Source organism: Apium graveolens, chromosome 2 (assembly GCF_009905375.1).
Source record: "Apium graveolens cultivar Ventura chromosome 2, ASM990537v1, whole genome shotgun sequence".
Taxonomy (NCBI): domain Eukaryota; kingdom Viridiplantae; phylum Streptophyta; class Magnoliopsida; order Apiales; family Apiaceae; genus Apium; species Apium graveolens.
Window position 1 is genome coordinate 319,106,349 of NC_133648.1, and position 25,749 is coordinate 319,132,097.

General features: G+C 33.0%; 3 protein-coding genes and 1 long non-coding RNA gene across 8 annotated transcripts; 1 reads left to right on the top strand and 3 right to left on the bottom strand.

The window, feature by feature from the left end:
* Positions 1 to 204: 204 nt before the first annotated feature.
* LOC141708983 (29 kDa ribonucleoprotein A, chloroplastic-like) lies at positions 205 to 2,800 on the bottom strand. Its single transcript, XM_074512856.1, has 4 exons — positions 2,450 to 2,800; positions 1,301 to 1,402; positions 855 to 1,175; positions 205 to 665 (listed from the first exon to the last, which is right to left on the bottom strand). The coding sequence occupies exons 1-4, from the start codon at positions 2,798 to 2,800 to the stop codon at positions 603 to 605; spliced, it is 837 nt and encodes a 278-aa protein (XP_074368957.1). The 3' UTR covers positions 205 to 602.
* On the bottom strand, positions 2,732 to 7,583 carry LOC141708982 (large ribosomal subunit protein mL102 (rPPR5)-like). Its single transcript, XM_074512855.1, has one exon. It carries the CDS (start codon positions 7,414 to 7,416, stop codon positions 5,110 to 5,112), a length of 2,307 nt encoding a protein of 768 aa, XP_074368956.1. The 5' UTR covers positions 7,417 to 7,583; the 3' UTR covers positions 2,732 to 5,109.
* Positions 7,584 to 8,899: 1,316 nt separating this feature from the next.
* Positions 8,900 to 14,582, bottom strand: LOC141708984 (synaptotagmin-3-like). 3 transcript variants are annotated; one of them, XM_074512857.1, is made up of 12 exons: positions 14,291 to 14,582; positions 13,496 to 13,594; positions 13,338 to 13,388; positions 13,105 to 13,228; positions 12,829 to 12,947; positions 12,141 to 12,242; positions 11,951 to 12,025; positions 10,978 to 11,054; positions 10,446 to 10,695; positions 9,675 to 10,040; positions 9,433 to 9,558; positions 8,900 to 9,332 (listed from the first exon to the last, which is right to left on the bottom strand). In XM_074512857.1, exons 1-12 carry the CDS (start codon positions 14,399 to 14,401, stop codon positions 9,204 to 9,206), a joined length of 1,629 nt encoding a protein of 542 aa, XP_074368958.1. In that variant the 5' UTR covers positions 14,402 to 14,582; the 3' UTR covers positions 8,900 to 9,203. The 3 variants fall into 3 exon arrangements, with proteins under 3 accessions (XP_074368958.1, XP_074368959.1, XP_074368960.1); XM_074512858.1 differs by lacking the exon at positions 14,291 to 14,582 and having other exon boundaries at positions 13,477 to 13,568; XM_074512859.1 differs by lacking the exons at positions 13,338 to 13,388; positions 13,496 to 13,594; positions 14,291 to 14,582 and having other exon boundaries at positions 12,829 to 12,969; positions 13,105 to 13,221.
* Positions 14,583 to 17,410: 2,828 nt separating this feature from the next.
* LOC141708985 (uncharacterized) lies at positions 17,411 to 24,862 on the top strand. Of its 3 annotated transcripts, none has more exons than XR_012569679.1 (4): positions 17,411 to 17,573; positions 18,752 to 20,476; positions 21,200 to 21,299; positions 24,343 to 24,862. It is a non-coding gene; the product is annotated as an uncharacterized LOC141708985 (long non-coding RNA). The 3 variants fall into 3 exon arrangements; XR_012569678.1 differs by having other exon boundaries at positions 21,212 to 21,299; XR_012569680.1 differs by lacking the exon at positions 21,200 to 21,299 and having other exon boundaries at positions 24,343 to 24,861.
* Positions 24,863 to 25,749: the final 887 nt, after the last annotated feature.

Consider the following 25,749-nt stretch of genomic DNA (forward strand, 5'->3'; position numbering starts at 1 on the left):
AAGTGAGAAAGTAATGGATGTTTGATTTCACTGATTTGTGGATTGGTTTGCAGATTGGTTCATTGATGCTGTATTTTAATTTGTTCTGTTAGAATATAGATCCGGTTGGGCCTTCTCTAAGACCTTGAGGTTTTACAGGGACGGGGTTTCTTGACACGTTCATTTCTATATATATTAGTGACAGCCAAAAAAGAGTTAATGGGCTAGTACAAAACTTCAATTAAGGTCATTCATGTCAGAAAATGTACAAAATTTATGTGTTTACAGCAAGTTGTATCTGGTATCTTCAGCATTTGACAATTGACATACATAATTATAAGAAATAGAAAACTGAAAGCTTCCTCTGTCCTGAAATGGAGATATTACTATTTTTTCGTAAAAATTCGTAGCCGAAAATAAATACTCTGGCATTTCTAACTAAAGCCTTACATATAAAGATGCACACATGAATGACATGCCATCATATGTGCATCTTAAGTAGCTCTTCTTTTTTTGGTTGAAGGAGTAACACAAATCTGAATACCTAATATAAGTGCCGCTGCTTCAGTAGACTTGTACTGTGATGTTTCTCGACGAAGGTGTACCACAAAAGTATTCAACACTTAGTAGCGCCTCTGTGGTGGAGCTTCAGCAACACTCACCCGGATTTGTCTACCATCAAGGTCCTGCAGCATTGCAATTTATTAGAAAAGTCATTATAAAGTAATCAAAGGCTTTTTGTACTACTACTCATTTGCACAAAGTGAATGCAGTTTGAACATTGTGTTCGGACTATAGTCCTTGCAAACAAACATAGACATGTATGATCCTGTACTAAAAAAACATATATTAGAAATTCACAAAACAACACTTACAGCTCCATTCAGATTATCAATCGCACGGTTGACCTCATTAGATGAACCATAAGTCACGAAACCAAATCCCCTCGATCTACCAGTCTCTCTGTCGTAGACCACCTTTGCATCCACAACCTTCCCTTGCTCACTGAACAAGGTTTCAAGAGCCACATTATCAACATCCCAAGAAAGGTTTCCAACATAAAGCCTGTTGGTGTTGTCGAAACTTCTGCCGCCACCGCCTCCACCACCAGCACCACCCCTTGGTGATCTAAAAGAGTTCTCTTCTTTAGGAGGGGGAGGTCCAGAATTCACCCTCAATGCTCTGCCTTCAAGTTCCTGCCAAGTGCAATGGATTTTGTTTTGATGAGAACATAGAATTCCAAAGCACAACTTGAATTAACTTGAGGCATTCACAGAACAGAATAAAAAATATACATTATTTGTGGTATAATCTAACTTACATAACCATTGAACTGCTGAGCAGCTGCCTCAACTTCTTGAACTGTTGACATAGTCACAAACGCAAATCCACGACTTTTTCCAGTGAATTTGTCATATATAACCTACAAAAGATTACAAATTCGGTCAACTAACAAGTTACATACATCATACATTCCCTTAAGCATACAATTCCACCAAAACGAAACTGATACCCAATTAAAACACTTAATGTTGCATCATGAAATAAGAAAATAATTAAACAAGTACAAGATAGACTAGAAATCTAGTTGCCTACATTTACATCTCTAAGAACGCAAATGGCTATATGCAAACACACGTGACATGTACTTAAGTATTAATATTCTAAAACTGGTCACGTATTATATAAACTCAAGTTAAAATTTTAAAACTCTTAGAACACGAGAATTAGCATCTACATAAGCAAATTTCACACTCTCAAGTTGGATAACCCAATTTCCCTAAAGTTTCCTTGAACAGACACTCAACTAACACAATTACATAACATACAAGCGCATATGAATCAAGATAGTCTTTACAATCACACATATAAGTCATTTATAAACTAATATCGAGTAATCAAACTAACATAAAGCATCAATCTTTCTAAAACCCGGAAACAAAACACATAAATTTGAGCATGAACCTAAAGAAAAAGCACCTAAAGTATCAATCTTTTACAATAAAGAACAATACCCAGATAATAAAACACAAAACTGAGCAAGAACATAGATTAAAACTAACCTAAAGCATCAATCTTTTACAATAAAGAACAAACCCCAGTAAAGAAACACAAAATTGAGCAAGAACATAGAGAAACAGTAAGCTAAAGCATCAATCTTTTACAATAAAGAACAAAACCCAGGAATAAAAACACAAAATTGAGCATGAACATCGAGTAAAACTAACCTAAAGCATCAATCTTTCACAATAAAGAACAAAACCCAGAAATAAAAACACAAAATTGAGCATGAGCATTGAGTAAAGGTAAGCTAAAACATCAATCTTTGACAATAAAGAACAATACCCAGAAATAAAAACACAAAATTGAGCAAGAACATAGAAATAAAGTAACCTAAAGCATCAATCTTTTACAATAAAGAACAAAACCCAGAAATAAAAATCAAAACTTGAGCAGAATTATATAGTACCTCAACCATTTCGACAGTGCCAGCATTCCCAAACAAGTCAGCAAGAACTGCACTGTCGCAATTAAAAGGCAAGTTACCAACAAACAATTTAAGGTCAGGTGAGAAGCTCCTGTTATCCTCATCTTCATCTTCATCAATGTCAGAAGAGAATGTAGTAACATCCTCATCAACAGCAACTTTCAACTTATTACACAAAGTGGGCTTAAAGATTTTAGTACCAGAACAAGATAAAGATAAGGATAAGGTTGGTGTGAAAAAAGAAACAAAGTTGAGGTTTGAAGAGTGAAGAGGTGTTTTAGGAGTGAGGTTAAGGAAGTGAAGTGAAGACGCAGTTGTGGTTGAGACAGACATTGTAAGAAAAATGAGTTGAAGATAATGTAATGAGAGGGTTGAGAAGAAGGGTTGGCTGCTGTTGAAATGGTGTGAATAATTGTTGAGGAGGGAGAGAGATGGGTTTTATAGAAAGGGGAAGGGATAAGAGAGGTTTTAAGCAAGTTGGGAGAGAGGGAAATTAGGGTTGCATTATTGTTTTTCAATCTTTGGGTTTTTGTTACCTATGGTAAAAGTAAAACTAGTCAAGTTCATTTTTTTACGGGACGTGACGGTTTCGGGTTTCGGATCTTGTTCGTGATTTCGGGTTGGGCTAGTTGGGTTCGAGTCCACAAATCAAGTTGAGTTCGGGTAAAAATACATTTAAATTATATTTTTATGATTTGGTCTTGTAAAATTTTATTGTTTTTCCACTTTGATTCTAACAGATCACGGTAATCTAGCGTGTACACAAGAACTCAGTTTTCTGCACTACACTACCAGAATTCTATCGTCTTTCAGTTGAATGAATGTGTTTAGAACTTCAGTGTGTCGAGGAGATGTGTGTTTTGACATTTTTCAGGAGCATTTGTTATGCAGTTAATTAGAAGAATGTTTGTATTGGAAAAATGTCCTTTGTCCTTTGTCCAAAAATACACTATTTATGGTTATATTTTTAATTTTATTTGACAATCTTTACACATTTTAAATTATTCTGAGTTTGTATATCAGTTCTGTTCTTACCATGGCTACCAATTATCATCTGACAAAAAATTAAGCTTAAAATTCCCCCATCTGGTGTGTCCCTAGGGTTTGTAATTTAATTCATAGATTCAGATTGTATAACTATCATTTGTCCAGAATATAAGATGTTTACTGTGATGACATTCCTCTGCAAAATTTAACAAGGGTTTCACACTTTCACCTGGAAGAACTGTCCACAAGAACTTGCAACCCTAGAAAGTAGATTGTGTTTCTTCCTATCATCAGCTGCAGAACCTTTTTTTTTGGTTTCAAATGATATTCAAGGAACTAAGGATGAAATTCTAGACAAAAGCAGGGATTAAAAACTGAAGAAAATTTTGCCAGCAATAATGTTAAGAACAGTACTAAATATAACCACAATCCCATTTCAGCTACAAAAAGTCACTGCATGGTTATACAAAGTGCATATGATATCAAGAACTACATGCACTATATGGAAAGTTTTAAATTGAACATCAGTATTCAGTAACATCCAATATAGCTTGTTCAGTTGGTCTATAACTGTCTTCTCAAATTATGGGATACTAAATAGTGTTACGACTGATCAGAGGAATATTTTAAAGAGAATTACAGCAAGTCCTAGTAGAGGCAAAAACTTTGAAGAAAGACCTTGGAAATGATTAGGAAGTTTCTAATTTGATGGTGAAATCATAATCAAGGGAGATGGCAAATGTGAGATCAATTCATTCATAAATCTCCTACTAAATTTAAGTTGGCGATTAGACAGTTTACATATAGACTTAACTATCTACACAGCTACAATAGAAACCAAACAGGATGCAACTGCACAAGTCTGTGGTGTCTGTTAGACTGCAAGAAACTTGGCTTTATTTATATTCCATCCAAAAATGTATAACATACTATTATATCATTGGGAAGAAAGAGACCGGAATTGCAAAAGAGCAATAGACACAGTGTGAAGAAAAAAACTAACAATTACGACGAGATATAGATAGCTTCAGAAGTAAATGCAATTTAATCCCCGAGAAAAAAAATGGTAGAAGCATTGGTTACTCCAATTATGTTCACTACATGCAATTCCTATGAGATGATCATATGAAAGAATCAAAAACAGAAAATGCTGATATTTAGGTCCTGTAATCATGTATTGAATTGACACTTCATGAAACTAAGTCCAATATTTGTACCTGATATAACACTTCAGGTCACAACCAATTATGAGAATGATGCCTGCTTACAAGTATAAAATAAAACTTCTCATCTAAGAAGACTAACAATTTAACTTCTAGATGCTAGTACGAGTTTCATTCCACAAGATTCGCAATGGAAATATTTGATTTATGTTGCAGAAATCAAAACTCAACCAAAAACAGGAAAATGTTAACCAATTCTTACAAAAATACTCAGCTAAGCATTTTGAAGATATCAAACTTTTGCTAAAAGGATCAAGTAGAGTGTTACCAAGAAAACTCTTGGAATGAGTTTAATGAAAAACAAAAACACATTAAAACAAATTCATGCCACTTATTCTGTTGCTGAAGAAATCTTGTCACACCCTAGGGAGAAATTTAGCCAATAAATTTTACCTTTGAACTAGAAAGACAAAATTTGGGCTATGATAAAATCTACGAAGCCATGGCTTCTCGTTTCTTGCCTTTCTTGCTTCCAAGTGTTTTATTCTTTCCCTTGATCATCCTTGAGAGGACATCTGCTTGTTTTGTGTTACCCTGCTCGTTTAGGCTCTTAATTAGTTCCTCACAGCTACTCCAATCTGTGGTGCCCCCTTTTTCCATTATTTTACATAAGATGGAATATGCATTAAGAGTCTTCCCAGCTGTTAACAAGGAATCCAGCACCTTTTCGTAGCTTGAAAAATCAATGTTCAATTCTCTTTCCAAACAAAAGTCTACAAGCTTTAAAGCAGCAATGGTCTTTCCTTTTTCACATAGTACAGACAACAGACTATCCACATCAGGTGCACATCCGCTATGCACCAGTAGCTCAATTCGTCCAATGGCTTCCTCAACATGACCCCTCAGGAGAAGAGCTTCCAATATCTTGCCAACTACGTCCATGTGCTCTTTCACCCCCTTGTCCAACATAGCTTGCATGACACGACTTGCTGTCTGAACCCTTCCATCTTCAAATAAACTCTCCATTACTGACCTATACAAAGATGAATCTGGAAGATGTCCATTTTCAATCATACTATCCAGAGCTGATTTAGCATCAGCTGGTTCACCTTTTGTCAAATAGCTCTCAGTGAGAAGCTTATACGCGCTTGCTTCTGAAGGAATTTGTCTCCTAACCATTATCTTAATAAGTTCAAAGGCAGAATCAGGGTTCCCTTCCTTTGAGTGACCACGGATCAGATTATTGAAGGCAATTGGATCCTTAACACCCACTTTCATCAGCTGCCGGAACAGAGTTTCAGCTTTGTTTGTTTTTCCATTGTTGCAGAGATACTCAATCATGGGGTTGTAAGCGGTAGGCTCCATATCCGACACACTCTGTTGCCCCAATATAATTTCCTTCTCAATAAGCTTATCAACCAAGTTTTCAGCTTTATCATAGACCCCAGCCTTGCACAAATGCTCAATCAAGATACCATAATGTCCAGCCTCTGTTGGAATACTCAGTCTAATCATCGCTTTGAGCACATCAGCAGCTGCATCCAAATCACCCACCTCGCATTGACTCAACATTAACCTTCGGAAAATGGAATTATCCGTGGGATTAATATAATTTGTCACCATCTCCTTCAAAATTGTCCTAGCCTCGGGCATCTTCTTGGCATCACATAACCCTGGCAATAAAGTTGAGTATGTAATAGCATTTGGGTTCATGCCAGAACTTTTCATTTCTTCCAAAATTTCTAACCCTTTGTCAACTTTCCCAGCCTCCACGTACCCTTTAAGCATGGTGGTATAAGTAATCACATTACGAACTATATTTCTTTCCTTCATCTCTGCAAAATATTTCTCAGCTTCCTCCACTTTCTTAATCCTACAATAACCATTAATCATAGTATTGTAAGTGACATCATCAGGCGAAATCTCCCGGCCTTTCATCTCCTCAAAGAACCTATTCGCACTCTCAAACCTTTTTGAAAGAAAGAACCCCCAAATCATCACATTATACGTATGAACTGTTGGAACTATCCCTTCACCCAACATCTTATTGAAATACCTTTTCGCCATCATATACCTTCCTCGCCTCATTAACACCTTAAACAAAAAATTATAAGTCTTAACACTCTTCGGAACCCCCAACTCCGTCATTTTCTGAAACAACTTCACACTCTCCTGAACAATGCCCGCCTTACCATAACTATCAATCAACATAACAAACAAATCCTCGTCCCACTCGACACCCTTCGTAGGCATATCTAACAAAATACACCTAGCATGATTAAGCTTCGACGCGCGTCCTAGAATCTCAATAATCTTACAATGTGTCCCCCTATCATGCTTAAACAACCCCGCACGCTCAACCCACCTAAAGAACTGAAGCGCGTGCTCAGCATTTCGAGCACTATGCAATACATTATAAACCAATTCATAATCAAATTCAGTAACTAAACTACGAATAGAGTTCTGTAAACGAGTAGTCCAAGCTCTATTAGCCATCATTCTACAAATAATTTCAACATTTTCTTGATACTTAGGCTTATTAGGCTTATTACCTCTTGGAGCTCTTCTCATGGGCCTCTCTAATCCACCATCTTCAACACAAATTCCTCTCATGGGCCTCTCTAAATCAACTTCTTGGACATGGGTTTCTTGAATTGGGCTCAAATCAGTGAAGATCACATCATTCTTGATTAATGGGTCAGCAGATAAAGAACAAAAAGGTAGAGTCTTTAGTGAAGAGGGGTATAAAGATTTGTAAAGATTGAATTGAGATGACTTTGAAATGGTGATAAAAGACATTTTCTTGAAAAATCTTGAAGAAATTGATGTAAAGTTTAGATCTTTATGGTTAAAATGAGAGAGTGTTTGTGGGTTTTAGGGTTCATAGAGAGGAGTGATAGATACAAGATCTGTATCTCATGTTTTGTGCAAGTGTAGCTGCAAAACTAGGGTTTAAGCTTGTTTTGTGTATATCAATATTAGTCATGTAATATATATATATATATATATATATATATATATATATAAAATATAAGATTTTATTTAAACTAATATTTTGTTTCTAAAAAAACAGGTTTTGGAATTTTATCCCGCTGCAGTAAACAGGTCGGGTACGACCCTCTCTCGTCCCGATAATTTCTTAGAAAAGTTATTCGATAATTTCTTAAAACAGTTACTTATTTATAAGGTTATAAGTTATGTGTATAGAAGGGACTTGAAATTTATTTATTTTAATAATATTAATGCAAAATATTTTGATTTTGACATATTGGAAAATCAGTTTTTAAAAAAGTGATATTATTAACAATATGCATTTAATTATTGTTATCATTATTTATTATTATTATTTAAAAAATCGTTATAAATACACCGAATTCGGATCTTTTGTAAAAGCTTATTTACAATAGCATTTTAGCTCATAACACAAAAGATTATACTGAAATATGATAGTAACTCGTTAATTTATACTCTTTATAATATTCGCTCCAAAATTTTTTTTTGCAATTCTTGATTTTGAAATGATGTTGCAGTGTGCGGGTGTACACGGTTCGGATTAACCGACCAACCCGATCCAAACTTACGCTATTTCATCCGATCCAAATCGAATTTTTTTAAACCGAATATAATTGGATTGAAAAACGGTAAACCCGATTTAAATGGGTTGAATATGGGTTTCGATTTTTTTTAACCGAACCAACTCAACCCGATTAGAAAATATATATACATTAATATGTTACCTTAGTTGTCTATCCTGATGATGGCGAAGTTTCGAAGGTTACAGATTAAGTATGGTTAACAATTTAAGTTTCTGTAGAATTCAGTTCAATTAAAGTCCCACCTATATAATGGAGCAGTTTAGTGTATATATATATATACATTCATGACTGCTTCTTTTATTCTAATGATTTTGCTTTTGGATTTCAAAACAAAAAAAAATACAAACGGATACAAATTAAAAAGTTACTTGTTTATTATTGCATAAATATTAGTTACTTGTTTGTTTTTTAACCCGAACACTCCAACCCAAACCGATCCGAACCGAAGTACGTTAAATGTGTTTGATTATAAATTTATATTTTATGGGTTGGTTTGAAAATTTATAAACCCGATTTAATTGGTTTGGGTTATTAAAATCTCCGAACCCGACCTACCCGAACCGTGTACACCCTAGTTGCAGACTGAATTGTAATAATAAAAAAAATTGAGAGTTCTAGCATTATTTAAAAAAAAATCATTTATAATTACAAGTCACTTGTGCACACACAAGTTCGAATTATATTCATAACTCACTCTCCTAATTTGTAAAAAAAACAGTATGACAAAAAATGTATATCACTTCTATATGATCATAGAGTATGTTCACATTGCATTGCAGGGTAATATTTACAACAGTATTGAGAATCAGAGGGACAAGTATAGTTATATCTAACTGTACAAACATTTTACAGATATCTGTTGTATAGTATTCTCATTTCTCTCAAGTTTTTCGAAAAATGTCTACAATTGTGACCAAAAGAATGAACTTGAACTTTCCTGCAGTGACCATCAAACCAAAAACTGCAACTGTGGATAGTCCATAACAAATATCAGGCTGTCGTCCACCTCATATCAAGATGTATCACTCCATTTCTCGAGTTAATAAGATAGAATTTCTCGTTGATCCGACAGTTGTCAACTACATCGGCCAGATTAATACGAACATGCCCCAGTGATTCCTGCATCCGACATGGAATTAATTTTGAATATTGCTAATGTGAAATAAAACAGTTGAAAGCAAGATTGAGATGACTAATATATTGTATACTATGATCATACCTTGAACTTGAAAGATAACCTTTTTGTACTTATGATTTCTACGTAAATCACATCATTTATAGGAGCCTCATCTAACATAAATTGAAATTCTTCCTCCCAAGTTGGGTCACGGGTTTTCTTGATTGTCTGGTAAAAATCGCAATAATCCAAAAGTTAATCTATATGTAATCAAGCTTCAGTTGATATAGAAATGACTACAGTAACCACTACAGTTATAGGCGACATTGTTTCTGTAAGTTCACCTTTGTTTTTTTTATCTCTCCTCTAAAAACAACCAAAGCAGAAGGATTGGTGTGGTGCTTTCCCTCAACATCTTCTGCACCTACAACTGTGATAAAAAGTAAACCTGCTCCGTACCCGTTGCTGGACTCGGACCTTTTTACTGAACTTTTATTCATAGAATGTTGTAGAACAAGAGAGCCAGTTCTCTCATAGTCCTCTTTAAAAGGTACGAAAGTTAGATCTAACATGATTTTTCCTCTCTGCTTTTTGTCAGTGTCATTAGGATTTATGTTCTTGAGCAGATTCATTGCAAATTCCTTTCTCTCGTTCGGCACAAGTACCTTCAATGGGATGAGCTGCATACCGAGCTTGTCATGTCGCCCAACCTAGGAATTACATAAGAATCTTATTTCCAAAACCAGGTTTATATATATGTAAATAAAGTATGCTTCACAAAATATCATATCCTGAGCTACAAGTGCATCTTATTTTTACTATTAGTTACAAAAAAATCTTTATACATAATGAATATGATTACCATCATAGATTCATAGTAGCTGGTTCAAGATTTATGGTAATGGTTCTAGTCAAATGGAGCCTTATAGAAACAAAAGCCCGTTCACAAACCTTTTTTTTTGCTAAATAAATATTTGGATAATTATAATATTAGAATTTCTATATGTGTAACTGCTAAATTAACTAATATTACAATCATGGTATCAACTATATAGTTTTACTTGATTAGTTAGGATTTGTATTTGATTAAAAAATACATAACATAATAACAAAACCTTTTCCCAATCGTAGACATGTATCTGAAGGACCTGGGACTGAGGATCCTTTACGGTAAGCTTGAAGTCCTCGTTCCACTCTGGGTTCAAATTGTTCATCTTAATGGAGGTCTTTTTTGCAGGAAGTCTTTCACCACTGAGACTGAGTTTTACATACGGATCAGATGTACTCAGCAAGTCCATGTCCAGAAGCTTTTCCGCACGTAAAACCTTCACATGCAGTAATCCTACGGGCTTCTTAGCAGCTCCCCTGCATACATGAGGCCGAATTTAATAGTTTGGTTTCAATACTATAGATAGTGACCTGGTCGAGAATCATTCTAAAGAAGTCAAGGAGCAAGATGCATCATAATTTTTTTATTTTTTGAGAATACTTGGTATAAAATAACTGCACTGTCTCAAAATAGGAGCCCAAATACGTTAACTTGCTGAGTTGCTGTATCAGGTTACAACTACAGATGCATGCACTTAATGGCTATTTTAGATTTACAGTCTGCAAAAAGAATCATTTTGTCATTCTTCAATAACTTACAATGAAGGGTCAAGAATTGGTATTTCATAAGTCTGGGGCCAAAGGAAGAGGCTAGCCACTTGTCTTTTTATTGTTTCCTGCAACAACCCAAGAATTAAATCAAATGCAGCTAAAAAATTAATGTCAATCTAGTCAATTTAACTATCAAGAAAGTCTCATTCACAATTATAATCTGCAAGGTGAATTTTTTCCATCCAATCATCCATGCGCCTAGTTCATAAGTATAAGTCACCTCCACCTAAATAGCTCTTATTCAATAGTGCTGACTAAATAGAAGCGCACGTTATAAACATTTTAAGATTCATCAAACAGATTCATTGAGTTGTGAACAGAAATATCCTTTAGTTTCGCCAAACAAAATAAAAAATAAATGTAACAGTGTACATCATATAAATAAGTTAATTTAAATAGAAGCTACACTAGTGGGACAAACATTTTCTATTTTCAAATCCTAACATCTGCAACTCCACCCCACCCCCAACCTGATACATTTTATAACCATATATTTCTTCTTTAATCCTTAATTTTATATATGTCAATATGCGCTCTTCACAATCAATAGGGCCAACAGATGAGGATTTGGAGATAATACCGGCACAGCTCATTACCCGTCATCTCCCCCATGACAAGGTCATGTGTTGAAATCCTTATTCTCACTAACCTACCAAAACAAAATAGAAATGGACTAACCCGTTGACCTTACAGACAACGCAAATGTCGAGGAATAAAGCATTGGGTAGCAGTAGTCAAACAATGGTGTATCCTTCATTATGTAAAAGTACAAGTATTGGTTGTACACAAAATTGAGCCACCAAAGATTCCTATGAATTTATAGAATCCCAGCAAAATATATACTTGTGTATTAATTAAGCATGTCAGGAACCACAATTAGATGGCCCAGAAGTTCCCTCAAAGATTGCTGAAGAAACAGATAGAGTTCATCTACTGCAGAAGAGGAGAGAGGGAAATTCACCTGTACAAAATGATGTAAACCAGGAATAGCCATAAGATCACACCCCATCAGTTTCAGCCCAAAGTCTACTTGAGGCTACATCAGTCAATATTAGTTTATCGGTATGAGTCTTGTGTCATATCCGGGACATGCTTAGCAATCATAGTCATAGTATGAGAAGAGCATGCATAAGTTATTACCCTGAACTTACCTTCTCCATTAAAGAAACTATTATGCTCGCAAAACATGGGAAGGTTGGCACCAAAGGCTTCAAAATAACTCGAGGGGCGACTGATACTTGTAAATCTATCAACTGGAAAAAACTGAAATCAAAATATACACATATTCGAACAATTATGCCCATATGAACACACTAGAATTACTTCTTTAAAAAACCTTTGAATTGCATCACAGATACAAATGTCAAAGTCAAATTATAAGAACTGACTTCAAAAGTAATCGTAATGTGCCACTTTATAAATATATGTAACGATGGAAATAAATCACGTGACAACAATATAAGACCCAAAGAATAGGAGAAAAAGACAGGGTACAGCACCAAATTAGAAGAAAAAAAAAACATTATCTGCAGTTCCAGGTTTACAATCCAAAATGAAAATCAAACAAGCATGCCCAATATGTCCCATTGTGAAGTAGGGTTAGTAAAGGCTACACAAACCTTACCTCTACCCCAGGAGTAGAGAGGTTATATTTTTAAAGAACCGGACTTATATCTGAATGAAACTGGAAAAGCTTTCTCGCATAATTAAATGATAACTTTAAAAAAAAATATGACAAGACATAACATGAAACATGGAAATCAAAAGCACTACAACAAATTGCATATGTACTATAAAACATAGGCTTTTCAAATATACACTTCAGAAAAAAATTCTAACCTGTACACGAATATTTAGGTAGAACACTTTCAAAACCAGAATAATATTAGTATTTCCAGCAAATCTGACTGCAGGTTCAAGCACTAGGTGCTTCTCATTAGAGTCGTACACTTTCAAACCTAGAAATGGATCAGAACTCCTCTGTTAAAAACAAATGAAAAAAAATAAACTTTAAATTTAATTCAGTTTTGGTTAGCTTCCTTCTCTTAGAAAAAAAATTATTTTGCAGAGTGATCTGTTTGAATCAAGATATCTGTAGGGAGAGATGTTACTTACCATGAATAGCAGGAGGAATAGTTCCAAGTGTAAGGGTCTCGAAATGTATGGATTGAATTTGGAACTTGCCTATATATTCAGCAAAAATAGGTTCCGCGGTGCTTTTTATTATATTACATAACGCCTTGTAAAGAAATTCAGCAAACGAGTTAGACTTTACAGAAAAATAGGTAAATGATACTCCTATTCCTATATGTTTCAGAAAAGTAGCACGTCTGTGGAAGTCATGAAACCTTGTTGAGGTAAGGCCACATGTCATAAATCGCCACATTCAACCAATCAACCTGTTAGCAAAGGATATAAAATATTTATTCGATTCCTATAATGGTAAAAATCTCAAAATTCAGACGATAGTTTATGCAGTCTAAGTACATTGAAATTTAGAGCTCACCCGCTCGTAGTCTGAACTTTTTACCCAGAGAGGGATGTCAGGTAATATGTCCGGCCAGGAGCTTGAATCAAACACCTCAATTGGCCTAATAACTGGTTCCTGCCAATGTAGGTGCAACAATTTCACTTCAATTCCCATTCTAAACAATAGCTTCAAACTTAGCATTTTATAATTCAGAAAGTGACCTTATTACAAACAGAAAAAGTACTAGTAGAACTATGTGAAACACAGATTCATCGTATGCTTAATCCATACCAACCATTTGAAAACAATTTAAATACACTTCCTAAATTTTGGAAGTGTAATGTTCTAACAATGTATCGCAAACACATACGAAGTATCCCACTTCATAAAAATAAAGTGATTAAAATGTATGATTTATGAATGACAACAACTATGGTCTAACAAAACAATCTCATTTGATCAAAGCAATCAAGAATCATCATATAAACATACATGTACATTATATACATCAAAAAAATTAATCGACAACATAACATATAAGTCGCAAATGAACAACTAAACAATTCTTGGAAAACAAAAAAAAAATCATTAGACACACATTAATAATTTAAATGTAACAAATACATAAGCGGAATATACCGAGTACGTTTAGTTTGGTTTAACAAATTACCTCAACAAAATCAATTGACAACATAACAAATAACAAATTACAACCTACAACAACTCTTCTTGGAAAACTAAAAAAGATTTCAGTAGACACACATTAATAATTTAAAATGTAACAAATTACCCCAGACTTGTGATAAGCGGGATATACTGAGTACGTTTTACCTCGATATTTCGAGACTCGTTTCGAATGAACATGAAAAACCCAAGAAAAAGACCAAGTGGGATTCCAAATCCAAACCCAATAACACTCAACAAAGTGCTTATAAAACCCATCTCTTAATCACCAAGATTCTGCCATAAACAACATTAAAAATGGGTATTATCACAAACAAAAGGATTAAAAATATAAGCGATTGAAACTCAATGGTAGGGGAGACTTTCATGTGTTTGTGAGAGTTGAAACAGCCAAGATGATAGATACAGAGTCTGTATGTATTTATTATTTGAAACATAACACAAGTCTTGTAACTTGTTGCAGTTTTTTGGAGTTTTGTCTGACTTATTTGTCTACGTGGCGTGTCCACATAGACTTTCCCGCGTATATCGTTTTTACCCTTCAAATCTCCGTCGTTTTGTTTTATTGGTTTGGCTTTGACCATCAAATTTCGTTTCCATTTTTTTAAAAAAATAGATTTTTTTAAGGTCGAAAAAATCATCTATAATCTTTGAAATATTAATTTTTCGGTATATACATTTAATGAGACAAATATTTTTGATAAACCGTATAGGTTTATACAGGTTTATAAGAAAAAAAATATAGCATTACTCATTAGGGTCGTAATGAAAGAAACTTAAAAACGGTTTAAATAATGATATAATTATAATTTTCCCTTCAAATTCTTGGAAAAAAAACAGGAATATCAATAATAAGTCTTTACGATATATAATTTATTTTTATGTTACCACCATGATTGATACTCGGTTGCGTAAAGAATATATATGGATTGTTTGTAAGTGATAATATGAATACCATATATAAATTATTGCAATTTATTTATTACATAATTTTAATTTTTTAATAATTATAAATACATGTTATTTAAGTAATTAATTGTCTCACTAGATGTTAATAATGGTAATGCATGTACATAAATCAGATATTTAGCATACAAATAATTAAAACCATCATAATTTATTAAAAAATGTAACATAAGATAATTACATGCTGACACACACATATAAATTAATCTTATTTTGTTAACAATAGTGTAAATAAAAATTAACATTTTTTCATATATGTTCAATTTCAAAAACTAACATTTTTCGTTAAAATCAACTTTTATACTGATAATAATGTAAATTTTAAAAATATATACAAGCTCTCACAACTCACAAGGCTTTAACCTTTTTTATTTTTAGTTTGGGAGAGAGTAATCGTTTATTGGACATCAAAAATATGAGGGGAGTCAAAGCAACAAACGTTGTTCCATGAATGTTCATTTCAAAACTGAAATTACGGATTTGGCCAAATAACATATTTAATTAAGTAAAATAATTTAAATTTAAATTTTATTTAAAATTTAAGATATTCAAATTTTAATACAAATATGAGAATTTAAAATGAAAACTATTGAGTTTCTAGATGTTCAGATAGGGAGACGTGAAGATCGAATATGCTGAAACTTGACTCTTAGACGACTTGTAAAGCTTAAGAAAACACTTAGAGGTGATATATAGAATTTGTGTCACGCTAAATAATGTTGAAATATAATTGTCAGCACCGAAGTTAGTAAAATCAAAACTTCTGACAAAAGAAAAAAAAACCACCAAAGCACTTTTTAAAAAGGAAAATAGTTGCGAACAACGAGTTGGTGCTGTGGTTGAATTTCTGTTTCGCTTAAACAAAGTCAAGAAATCGATATAGTTCGACTTCTAACATGTGTGCACGTGTAATCAAAATGCAAAAAAAGAAAGGAATACTAAAACAAAAAATTATAGTCCACCAAAAATTGAAAATGGGCCATCAAAACCGAAACCAAATTGTTAGCCCATTATTTGTAGCACCTTAAAGTTCTCTTTCTTCCCTAAGTTCCAGAACTGGGTACGCAGTAGCCCAGCCCAGTCCTCAATGCATGAGGCCTTTATTGGAGGCCTTTTAAAAAAAGAAACGAAATATAATAAACCAAAAATCGATTTTGGAGCATTGTCTTTGAATATTTGGATGATAAATGCTTAAACAAATAAACATTATAACATTTTAAGGTCCCGGATTGGATTGGATGAACACTCGAATTTAAGTAGTGGGCTAAAATGATGGAATAATTTAATAGTTATTTCAAAATTTCATTTTAAGGAAACACTCAAATTTAAGTAGGAAATCATGATGATGAAATGTTATGCTATCCTTTTTCACTTTTCAGGATTAATCGACATATATATAAGCTGATCAGACACCTGATTATAAAAATAAATGCTAAATAATACTCCTTCTATATGTCTTTTGAATATTTGGATGATAAATGTTTAAACAAATAAAAATTATAAAGCTAGGATTTGAGAGTGGCTTAACATTTTAAGGTCCCGGTTTTAATGGACACTCGAATTTAAGTAGGGAGTTATTACGATGAAATGTTGTATTAGCCATTTTCACTTTTCAGGATTAATGCAGACACGAATAAGCTGACCGGACAGACACCTGATTATAAAAAATAAATGTTAAATAATACTTATTCGGTATGTATTTTTAAGATGTAAAAATATATAGCTGAACCATTTTCGATCTCTCGTACGTGTCGCAAAAAAAATGATAACTAATTAATAAAATAATCACTTTTTATATTAAGTTACGCGTAAAATGTCAAATTGACAACTAATTTAGAACCGATGGAACAAATTTTTTTTACGATTACAAAAAATAAATCTATACTATGCTATAATAACCACAATGAGGTCAAATTTGTTTTAACGGTTATCCCTTAATTTTAATTATTAAAATAATAAATAAATAATATTATATATTCGTTAAATTACTAAATTATTAAAATACAACATATACTATTACACATAATATACTTATCTTACTAAACGAAAACCACAATTTATCTTATTCTTAAACAATAAATAAATAGTTTATATATCCCACTTGTTAAAATACTAAAAATAGTCTACTTACTAAACTATGATCATAATTATCTTATAATTTTAATTATAAATTTATAATCTATCATTATTAAATATTTATATAATTATTTTAAAATTATAATATGAAATGATAAATAAAATTTTAAAATATTAACGTATCACGAGATTTAAGCTAGTAAATAAATAAGATAAAGAATGAAAGAACGCTAGTCGAGTCGGTCACGTACAGTGTATGTTGTCAGCTATCTCGGCAGCTGCTGCTCTGCTAGAACTTTCCAAGCTGTACTTTAAACTCTTTCCACTTAATTTCAGCTTCTGTGCCCACTTTCAACACCAAAGACAGTTTTAATACGAGGAACCAAAGGTGCTTACTCATCCACGTTTATCATTTCTCAGTTTTTATATCTCAATTTTATGTCTCTCTGTTTCTGTTAAGTAAGATTGTAATTGATCATATTGTTATGCAACTTGTTTTCAGTTTTCGTGTCTGTTTGGATCATGGGATTTCAATCCACGTAACGACATTTCAATACAAAAATGTTTTGGAACCTCGTTTTTGTTCGTGTTAACTGGGTTGAAATCTCGTGATCCAAGCTGTTGCTAGGTTACCAATAGTTTGAAGTAGAATTGCAGTAGGAATTAGTATATGGTTTTAGGGGTTTAGATCAAATACAAACCATATAAAAATTAGAACCAAGGAGAGCCATTGATGTTTAGTGTACCGAATATTGCAATTTTATTTATGGCACCGGTGCATCTATGGGTTCACTAGTCCATTATTAGGATTTAGGGGTATGGTATGGATTATGTAGGATTCGACATATTTATGCAACTCCCTTGGTATTTAAAGTGATAGAGTTGATTTTGTTTTAGATCTCGGTTTATTGGTTTGTGATGGAGCTAGACCCTTTATTTATGAATAATGCTAGGTATTCCGAAACTTGTATCAAAATAGTTACAAAATGACGTGGCAGTACAAGTGCCGAAATTCAATTCGTGGGCGCGTATGAATGCACACGGGTCTCGTATTATTATAAAGAAAGTTACCATTTATAAAACATTCGGGAAATTTTTTTATAGCAATATTTGGGATCTCTAGCATTTTCCTTTATTTATACGTGTAAAATGAAAAAAAAAACCTACGTCTTTATGAGTTATGGAATCTTTCTGGCAATGAAAAACATTGGAATTGGTCATTTGACGTGCCTATATCTCAATTATTTCATGTACGAAGAAAACGCTAGTTAAATATTTTCGTCAAGGTAGTATGATATTGAGCTAATAGTGCGACTAAATTTTACATGATCTTCATGCTTTAGAATCTAAGTGCTTTTTATAGTGCTGAAAGAATCAAATATCATATGTTCAAAGGACATTTGAATAATGGGCACATACAGAGTATTCATTGATGTTTCTGTGTGTAAGAATTTTATCAATGATATTGTGCTGTGTAGTCATGTAGATATGTGTTAGTGTCACCATTAAAAATCAATAAACAGTTAAATATTGAAATTAATTTGTATCCTTTTCGGGGTGATGCAGGGCAAGTAGAGGTTACAAGTAAAAAAGAATACAGGAAATGGGATATATTTATGTAATATCGTTTCCAGCGATTCTCTTCATCTTAATTGTGGCCATAGCTTGTTATCTTCTTGGTAGGGCTCGCGGTCGACAAGAAGCTGCTACGCTTCCTCAATATCACGGGCCTCCTGTTCCTGCCCCTCCATCTACGATTCTGCATTCTCATGAACCAGCTCCTGGTGATACTAAATGATCTCAGTTCACTTATGTAATCTGTAATCTTTATTGTGCTTTATCGTGCTTTTGACCTATACATAATACTTCAGTTATGTTGTTAATATAGAAAGTCATTTTCAAAGATTCAATTGTTTGTTTAACATATATAATATCCAATTAGTACTTGCAATGTGAAGTGAAGCAAACTTATATAGCTTAATAGGTTCTAGATATAGGTGTTTAGAATAAGAGTCGTGCTCTCGGTGTTATATATCTGTTAGCACATTATGAACAGACTCTTTAGATGATCATGACTCAGGAGTAAAGCTGTGCACACAGGGAAGGTCCCCTAACATTGCTGACCTTTAAAATGTATATAATTAATTCCATGTGTTGCGCGTTAGAAACAATTATCATGCCATTTTCTGGATTAAACCATCTGAGCACCCCAACTGTCTCACCGGCATGTCACACGTGTTAGTGTAGAGATACTTGATACTTAAACAATAGAGTTGACAGAGACCCTGGCATATTAATTTTGCTGCAGCAAAACCAGGTACTAGCCAGCGGAGCTTGAACGTGTGGCAAGAGCTCTCAGCATATTCGAGAGATTTTGCAGCAAGCTATGTGACTAATCTGAGTTCTTTTAATCTAAGCAGGAAACAGGTTTTAGTTCATAATTAACTGTCAAAATGTAGAGGTTGATAGAAAACTAGGACTTAGCTAGATATAAGGATTGATTTTCTTTGCTTATATAGTTACATTTTATGCAATGAGGAAAATCCAACCAGTTAAGCTCGTGTATCCCTTACGGGAGGTCAGGAGTTTGACCTCTAACGTGTGCGTGCGTTATCAATTAGCGGGGAAAAAAACCAAACAACCAAAATGTGAATGAGTAATGGTCAAGTATGAGTTACTAATAATATATTGTCTCAGTTAGAAAACAATTGTTGACTTATGCCCTACAGATTCCAGATATGGTAGGTGGAACCAAAACAGATTAGTGTATGAATGTGAATTGTAAACCACAATATTTGATAAACCTAACCTTCTATGTGCATGTTGAGCACTCTTTGTTGACTATTAGGTCCTTTTGCTCCATTTACTTCAACAATATGTGATGAAAATTTGGAAACTGTGGTCCTCTAAATCATGCTCTTTCAGTTTTTGGTACCTAGTTGTATTATCCAAACTCTTATAACCGTCTTTTTTGGGTGAAACATTACTAGTATCCGTTGTTGGCCTTGTCGAAAGATAATGCATTGATTTGGACCTTACGATAAAAATTACTAGCTCGTCTTAACTGATTGTTAACACTTTTGGTTCATCAAATTGTGAGCATTTTCTGAGAATTTCACTAATTTTAGTATTTATCATTAGCTTATTCATTTTTTCTTCTCTTTTCTTTAATCTCGGTGCTCCACCCGAATGTTAACAATTGGGTACGACGGAGAGAGTACGGATGTGGATCAAGGTTTGAAGTACATTAGTCAGATAATCCCACTTTTAGATGCTTTGGTGTATTTGGAGGTGAGGACCTACTCAATTGTACTCTGTTCTAATTTTCTATGCTTTTGTGTATTAGAGGAGAGGAACTACTTTGTTTTGCTAATTATTACTCAACTAGCTAACTGCTTCACAACTTGAAGAAAACTTCTTGTAGAATTGTAGCCAGTCATCTACTCCTGGTTAATATAGAAAATGATGACATGAAGATGCATCAAAGAATATTCACAAAAATAATAATTAACTAGGTAATTAAAACTTCTTAATATGTGCGTGAAAAAGTCAAACGACAATTTTTTAAACAGAGAGTATTAATGTTATACAGATACGCCAATGACTAATGAGTACCCCTAGCCTTATACTTACTATGTCCCTCTCATCTGTTTACACTTTTCTTTTTGAGATATCCTCTCGATTGTTTACATTTCAAAATTTTCCAAAAATAGTAAAGTTTTTATAATTTTTAAAATAACTGCATCCACTACTTCTCTCTGCTATATCCACTTTATATATATAATATTAATCGGTCCCACTAATTTACTCACTTTTTTTAACTTCCTTCTATCACTTTATCATACTTATTAAGAAAAACACCTGGTCAAATAATGAAATAAAATAACAAGACTGTATCTATAAAATAATTTAAAAATGGCCACTTATTAATTAAGTAAAAAGGAATACATGTTCCAAACAGAAAAAGTTAGTTACAGGAATTTGTTAACAAAATGTCATTAATACTCCTGCCAGTTCTGGTACTAGGTACAGCAGAAAGGATTATTAATGATTCAACCTGGTTTCAACTCTGCATGACTTGCAGAATTAATGGCCGGCTTAAGATTAATTACTGGTATTATCTGTATTCTTGTCTCTTAATAGCGCTTATGTCTAAACCTATAAGTTAGTTAAGTGTCATAGCATGAGGAGTACTTAAGTTAAGGTGCTAATTCCTAGTAATATAGTGTGTTTTTTTGAAACAGTAATAATATAGTATTTTTTTATCCTTCGGCGGATATTTTTCGTGAACAGACTTTTCTCATTTCCTCGGATATTTTTCGCGAAAAGAAGAAAAATCCATCCGCGAATATTTTTCAAGGAAGGATAAAAAAGATTTCCTAAATATAAACCCTTGAAATATATATTTAATGCCCCTCAAAAGTGTGTTAAATAAAGTTCTGATTATTAGGGAACATGACCCTTTAGTTAAAGTATTTAAACATGGGGAGAAAGTCGTTGCACACATTATGGGCTTGTGGGGTCATGACGTGTACGTGTAATTTAAAAATATATTGATAGTATATCATTGTTAATTATTTTTAAATTTTTTATTTGTGTTTTAATTTTTCCAAAATAAAAGAAGTTTTAAAAAATAATCAAGCAAATCTTTTAACTAATACATCTTAAAATACGTGTAAAGTTAAACCAAGAAAGTTCAGGTCGAATCATAATTTGAATATATAAGCTATATCTAATAATATATGGGTCTCTATCCACAGTCATAGTTGGATAGGGACTCTATCCAGTCAACAAATCAGGACAATTGAAGTAAAAAACGAATGGTTAGGATCCGCTATTGCCGCTATGTTTCATTGTGAGGGCGCAATGAAATATTGCGGGAGTGACCCACATACTCCATTCCCTTTTTTACCCTTTTCCTATGTTAATTCATTTATCAATGCTTTTTTAACTACATAAATATTAATTTAATAAGATATTATTCTTAATATTTCTGATTAAAAATATAATATTTAAAAAATATTAAAAAATATTTTATCATAATATTAAATATTATATTTAATATTTAATATTCAATATTTTAAAAGTATTGAAACATTAAAATGAAATTAATATATTTAAATATTTAATAATATATATTAAAATAATAAAGGTAAATAATTTGATATTTAAATATTTTAATTATTCAATATTTTTAGTAATAAATTAAAATATTTGAAAATATTATTAATATTAAATATTAATTCGAATTTTAAATAAACATAAACCTACTACCGCAATGAATCATTGCGGTAGCGCAATGAAGCATTGCGGTAGTCGTCTTTTGAACACAGAGACACGCGGAAACTACCATTATACCTAGAGTTGTTCGCGAACCGAGTCGTTCGCGAACAAGCTCGAGCTCGGCTCGTTAAGGGTTCGGTTCGGCTCGGTTCGTTAAGGGCTCGAGCTCGAACACAAAAATGTGTTCGTTAAGAAAACGAGCTCGAGCCGAGCTTTTGGCATGTTCGGCTCGAGCTCGGCTCGAGCTCGGCTCGGCTTGATTCGGCTCGAGCTCGGCTCGGTTCGGCTCGAAAAAAAATTAAAAAAAAAATTATTTTTTATATATTTAATTATTATGAATTTTATTCAGATTTTTTATAAATATTTTTAAATTATTGAACTATACGAATGTCAAAATATATATTTTAGTAATTTGAAAAAATTCAGATATTAAAAATTAATTTTTTAATTTGATATTTTAATAATTAACAAGTGATTTGACTATTACTTGTAACTAGTATTTATTTCCTGATCGGTGTTTCGATTTTTTGAAATTATTTATAAATGATCCAACCGTACGGATGTCAAGATCTATATATTTAAGTGATATAATAAAAAATTTAGAAAAAATAAATATATTTGGTTTGCTATTTTAACGGTAAACTAGTAGTTTGACTATTACTTCTCCCATATTAATGTTTCGATTTTTAAAAAAAAATTTATGAATGATCCAGCCGTACGGATGTTAATATCTATATTATTTAGTAATATGACAAAATTTTTAGAAAAAATAAATGTATTTGATTTGTTATTTTCACAGTCAACATGTGTTTTGACATTTACTTGTAACTATTGTTTAGTCTCATATTAATGTTTCAATTTTTAAAAAATATTTATGAATGATCCAACCGTACGGATGTTAATATCTATATATTTTAGTGACATGATAAAAAATTTAGAAAAAAATAAATTTATTTTGTTTATTATTTTGACAATCGACCAATTGTTTGAATAGTTGTTAGAACTAGTGTTTAGTCTCATATTAATGTTTCAATTTTTTTTAAAATATTTATGAATGATCCAACCGTACGGATGTTAAGATCTATATATTTTAGTGACATGACAAAAGTTTTAGAAAAAAATAAATGCATTTGGTTTGTTATTTTAACAGTCAACCGGTGTTTTGACCTTTACTTGTAACTAGTGTTTAGTCTCGTATTAATGTTTTGATTTTTTTAAAAATATTTATAGATGATCCAACCGTACAGATGTTAATATCTATATATTTTAGGGACATGACAAAAGTTTTAGAAAAAAATAAATGCATTTGGTTTGTTATTTTAATAGTCAACCGGTGTTTTGACCTTTACTTGTAACTAGTGTTTAGTCTCGTATTAATGTTTTGATTTTTTTAAAAATATTTATAGATGATCCAACCGTACAGATGTTAATATCTATATATTTTAGTGACATGATAAAAATTTTAGAAAAAAATAAATTTATTTTGTTTGTTATTTTGACAACCAACCACTTGTTTGAACAATACTTGTAACTAGTGTTTAGTCTCGTATTCATATTTTGATTTTTTTAAAAATATTTATAGATGATCCAACCGTACGGATGTTAAGATCTATATATTTTAGTGACATGACAAAAGTTTTAGAAAAAAATAAATGTATTTGATTTGTTATTTTAACAGTCAACCGGTATTTTGACTTGTACTTGTAATTAGTGTTTAGTATCGTATTAATATTTCGATTTTTTAAAAAATATTTATGAATGATCCAACCGTACGGATGTTAAGATCAATATTTTTTAGTGATATGACAAAACTTTTAGAAAAAAATAAAAGTATTTGGTTTGTTATTTTAACAGTCAACCGGTGTTTTGATCAGAATTTTTTAATTAAGCTCGGCTCGGCTCGGCTCGACTCGGCTCGTTTTGATGGAGAAAGCTCGTGTTCGGCTCGTGTTCGGCTCGGTTCGACTCGACTCGATTTTGTTCGATAAAAGCTCGTGTTCGGCTCGTTCGTTAACGAGCTCGAGCTCGAACACAGGTTTTTGTTCGTTAAGAAAGCTCGACTCGGCTCGGCTCGTCAGAAAAAAAATTAAAGCTCGGCTCGGTTCGATCAAAACTCGACTCGGCTCGGTTCGTGAACAGCTCTGATTATACCCGCCCCAACCCAGAAACAAACACAAAACACCGGCGATCAAAAGCGATTTCAGCGAAATCAAACAGCTCCTGATATCTTCCTTAATCAAGCAGCTTTGTTCTCTTTCTCTCTCTCTCGCTCATACATTCTTGAGATAATTTTCCGAAATATGTTTGTTTTTAACCGTTAGGGATATAATTGGGGGTTTGATTTCTGTGGATTGTTGAATGATTTAGTTGTTAGAATAAACATTAAGATGATCTGAGGATGCTATTTATGTATTTTTCGTAATTTTTGGTATGCTAAATCGATGAACCCGAGTTCTCGGGTTTTTGATTTTTTATTTTCGATTTCTTGAGTTATACGGATTGTTATGGTTGATTAGGATCATGTAAATAGATTGTACTCCTTCTGAACATCATTTTGATATCAAAATCATGAAGTTTGGTTTAGAATTGAGGCGATTCGACTGTTGGCCGGACTTTGTTCGCCGGATTCTTTGAATTTGGCCGGGATCGACGAAGGGAGGGACGGAGGGAGTAACTAAGAAGAATACCTCGGAAATGGCATTACTTAAAGCGATGTCTTGATCCGTAATAATGGTAATAGGTGGCTTGTTATCGACCGCTTCCAACCAAGTCTTCAAAACCCATCTATAAGTAGTCTCTTTCTCGTCCCTTATAAGTGCAAATCCAAACAAAATATTTTGGTAGTGGTGATTCACTCCCGTAATTGGAATAAAAGGTATGTCATACCTATTAGTCCGATATGTCGAGTCGAAAGTCACCACATCTCCAAAATTCTTGTACGCATTAAGCGAACGAGGATCAACCCACACCAAACCCCTAACCCGATTCTCCTCACCAACATCCACTCGGTAGAAAAAATTGCCATCACTTTGTTTTTGCAAGTCTCGTAACAAAACCAATCCACACTCCGCATCACCGGAATCAAAAACCCGTCTTCGAATGTCATGTATTACATTTCGTACGTCTTGAGCGGAAAAACCAATTTTTTCAATACCACCACACGTCTCACTAAGTAAATTCATCACTTTCGGGGTCTCAATACCCGATTTGTTGAATAACTCAATCAAAGATCGGGTAAACGGATCTATGTTGCGTGATCTTTGCATGAAATTTACCTTATC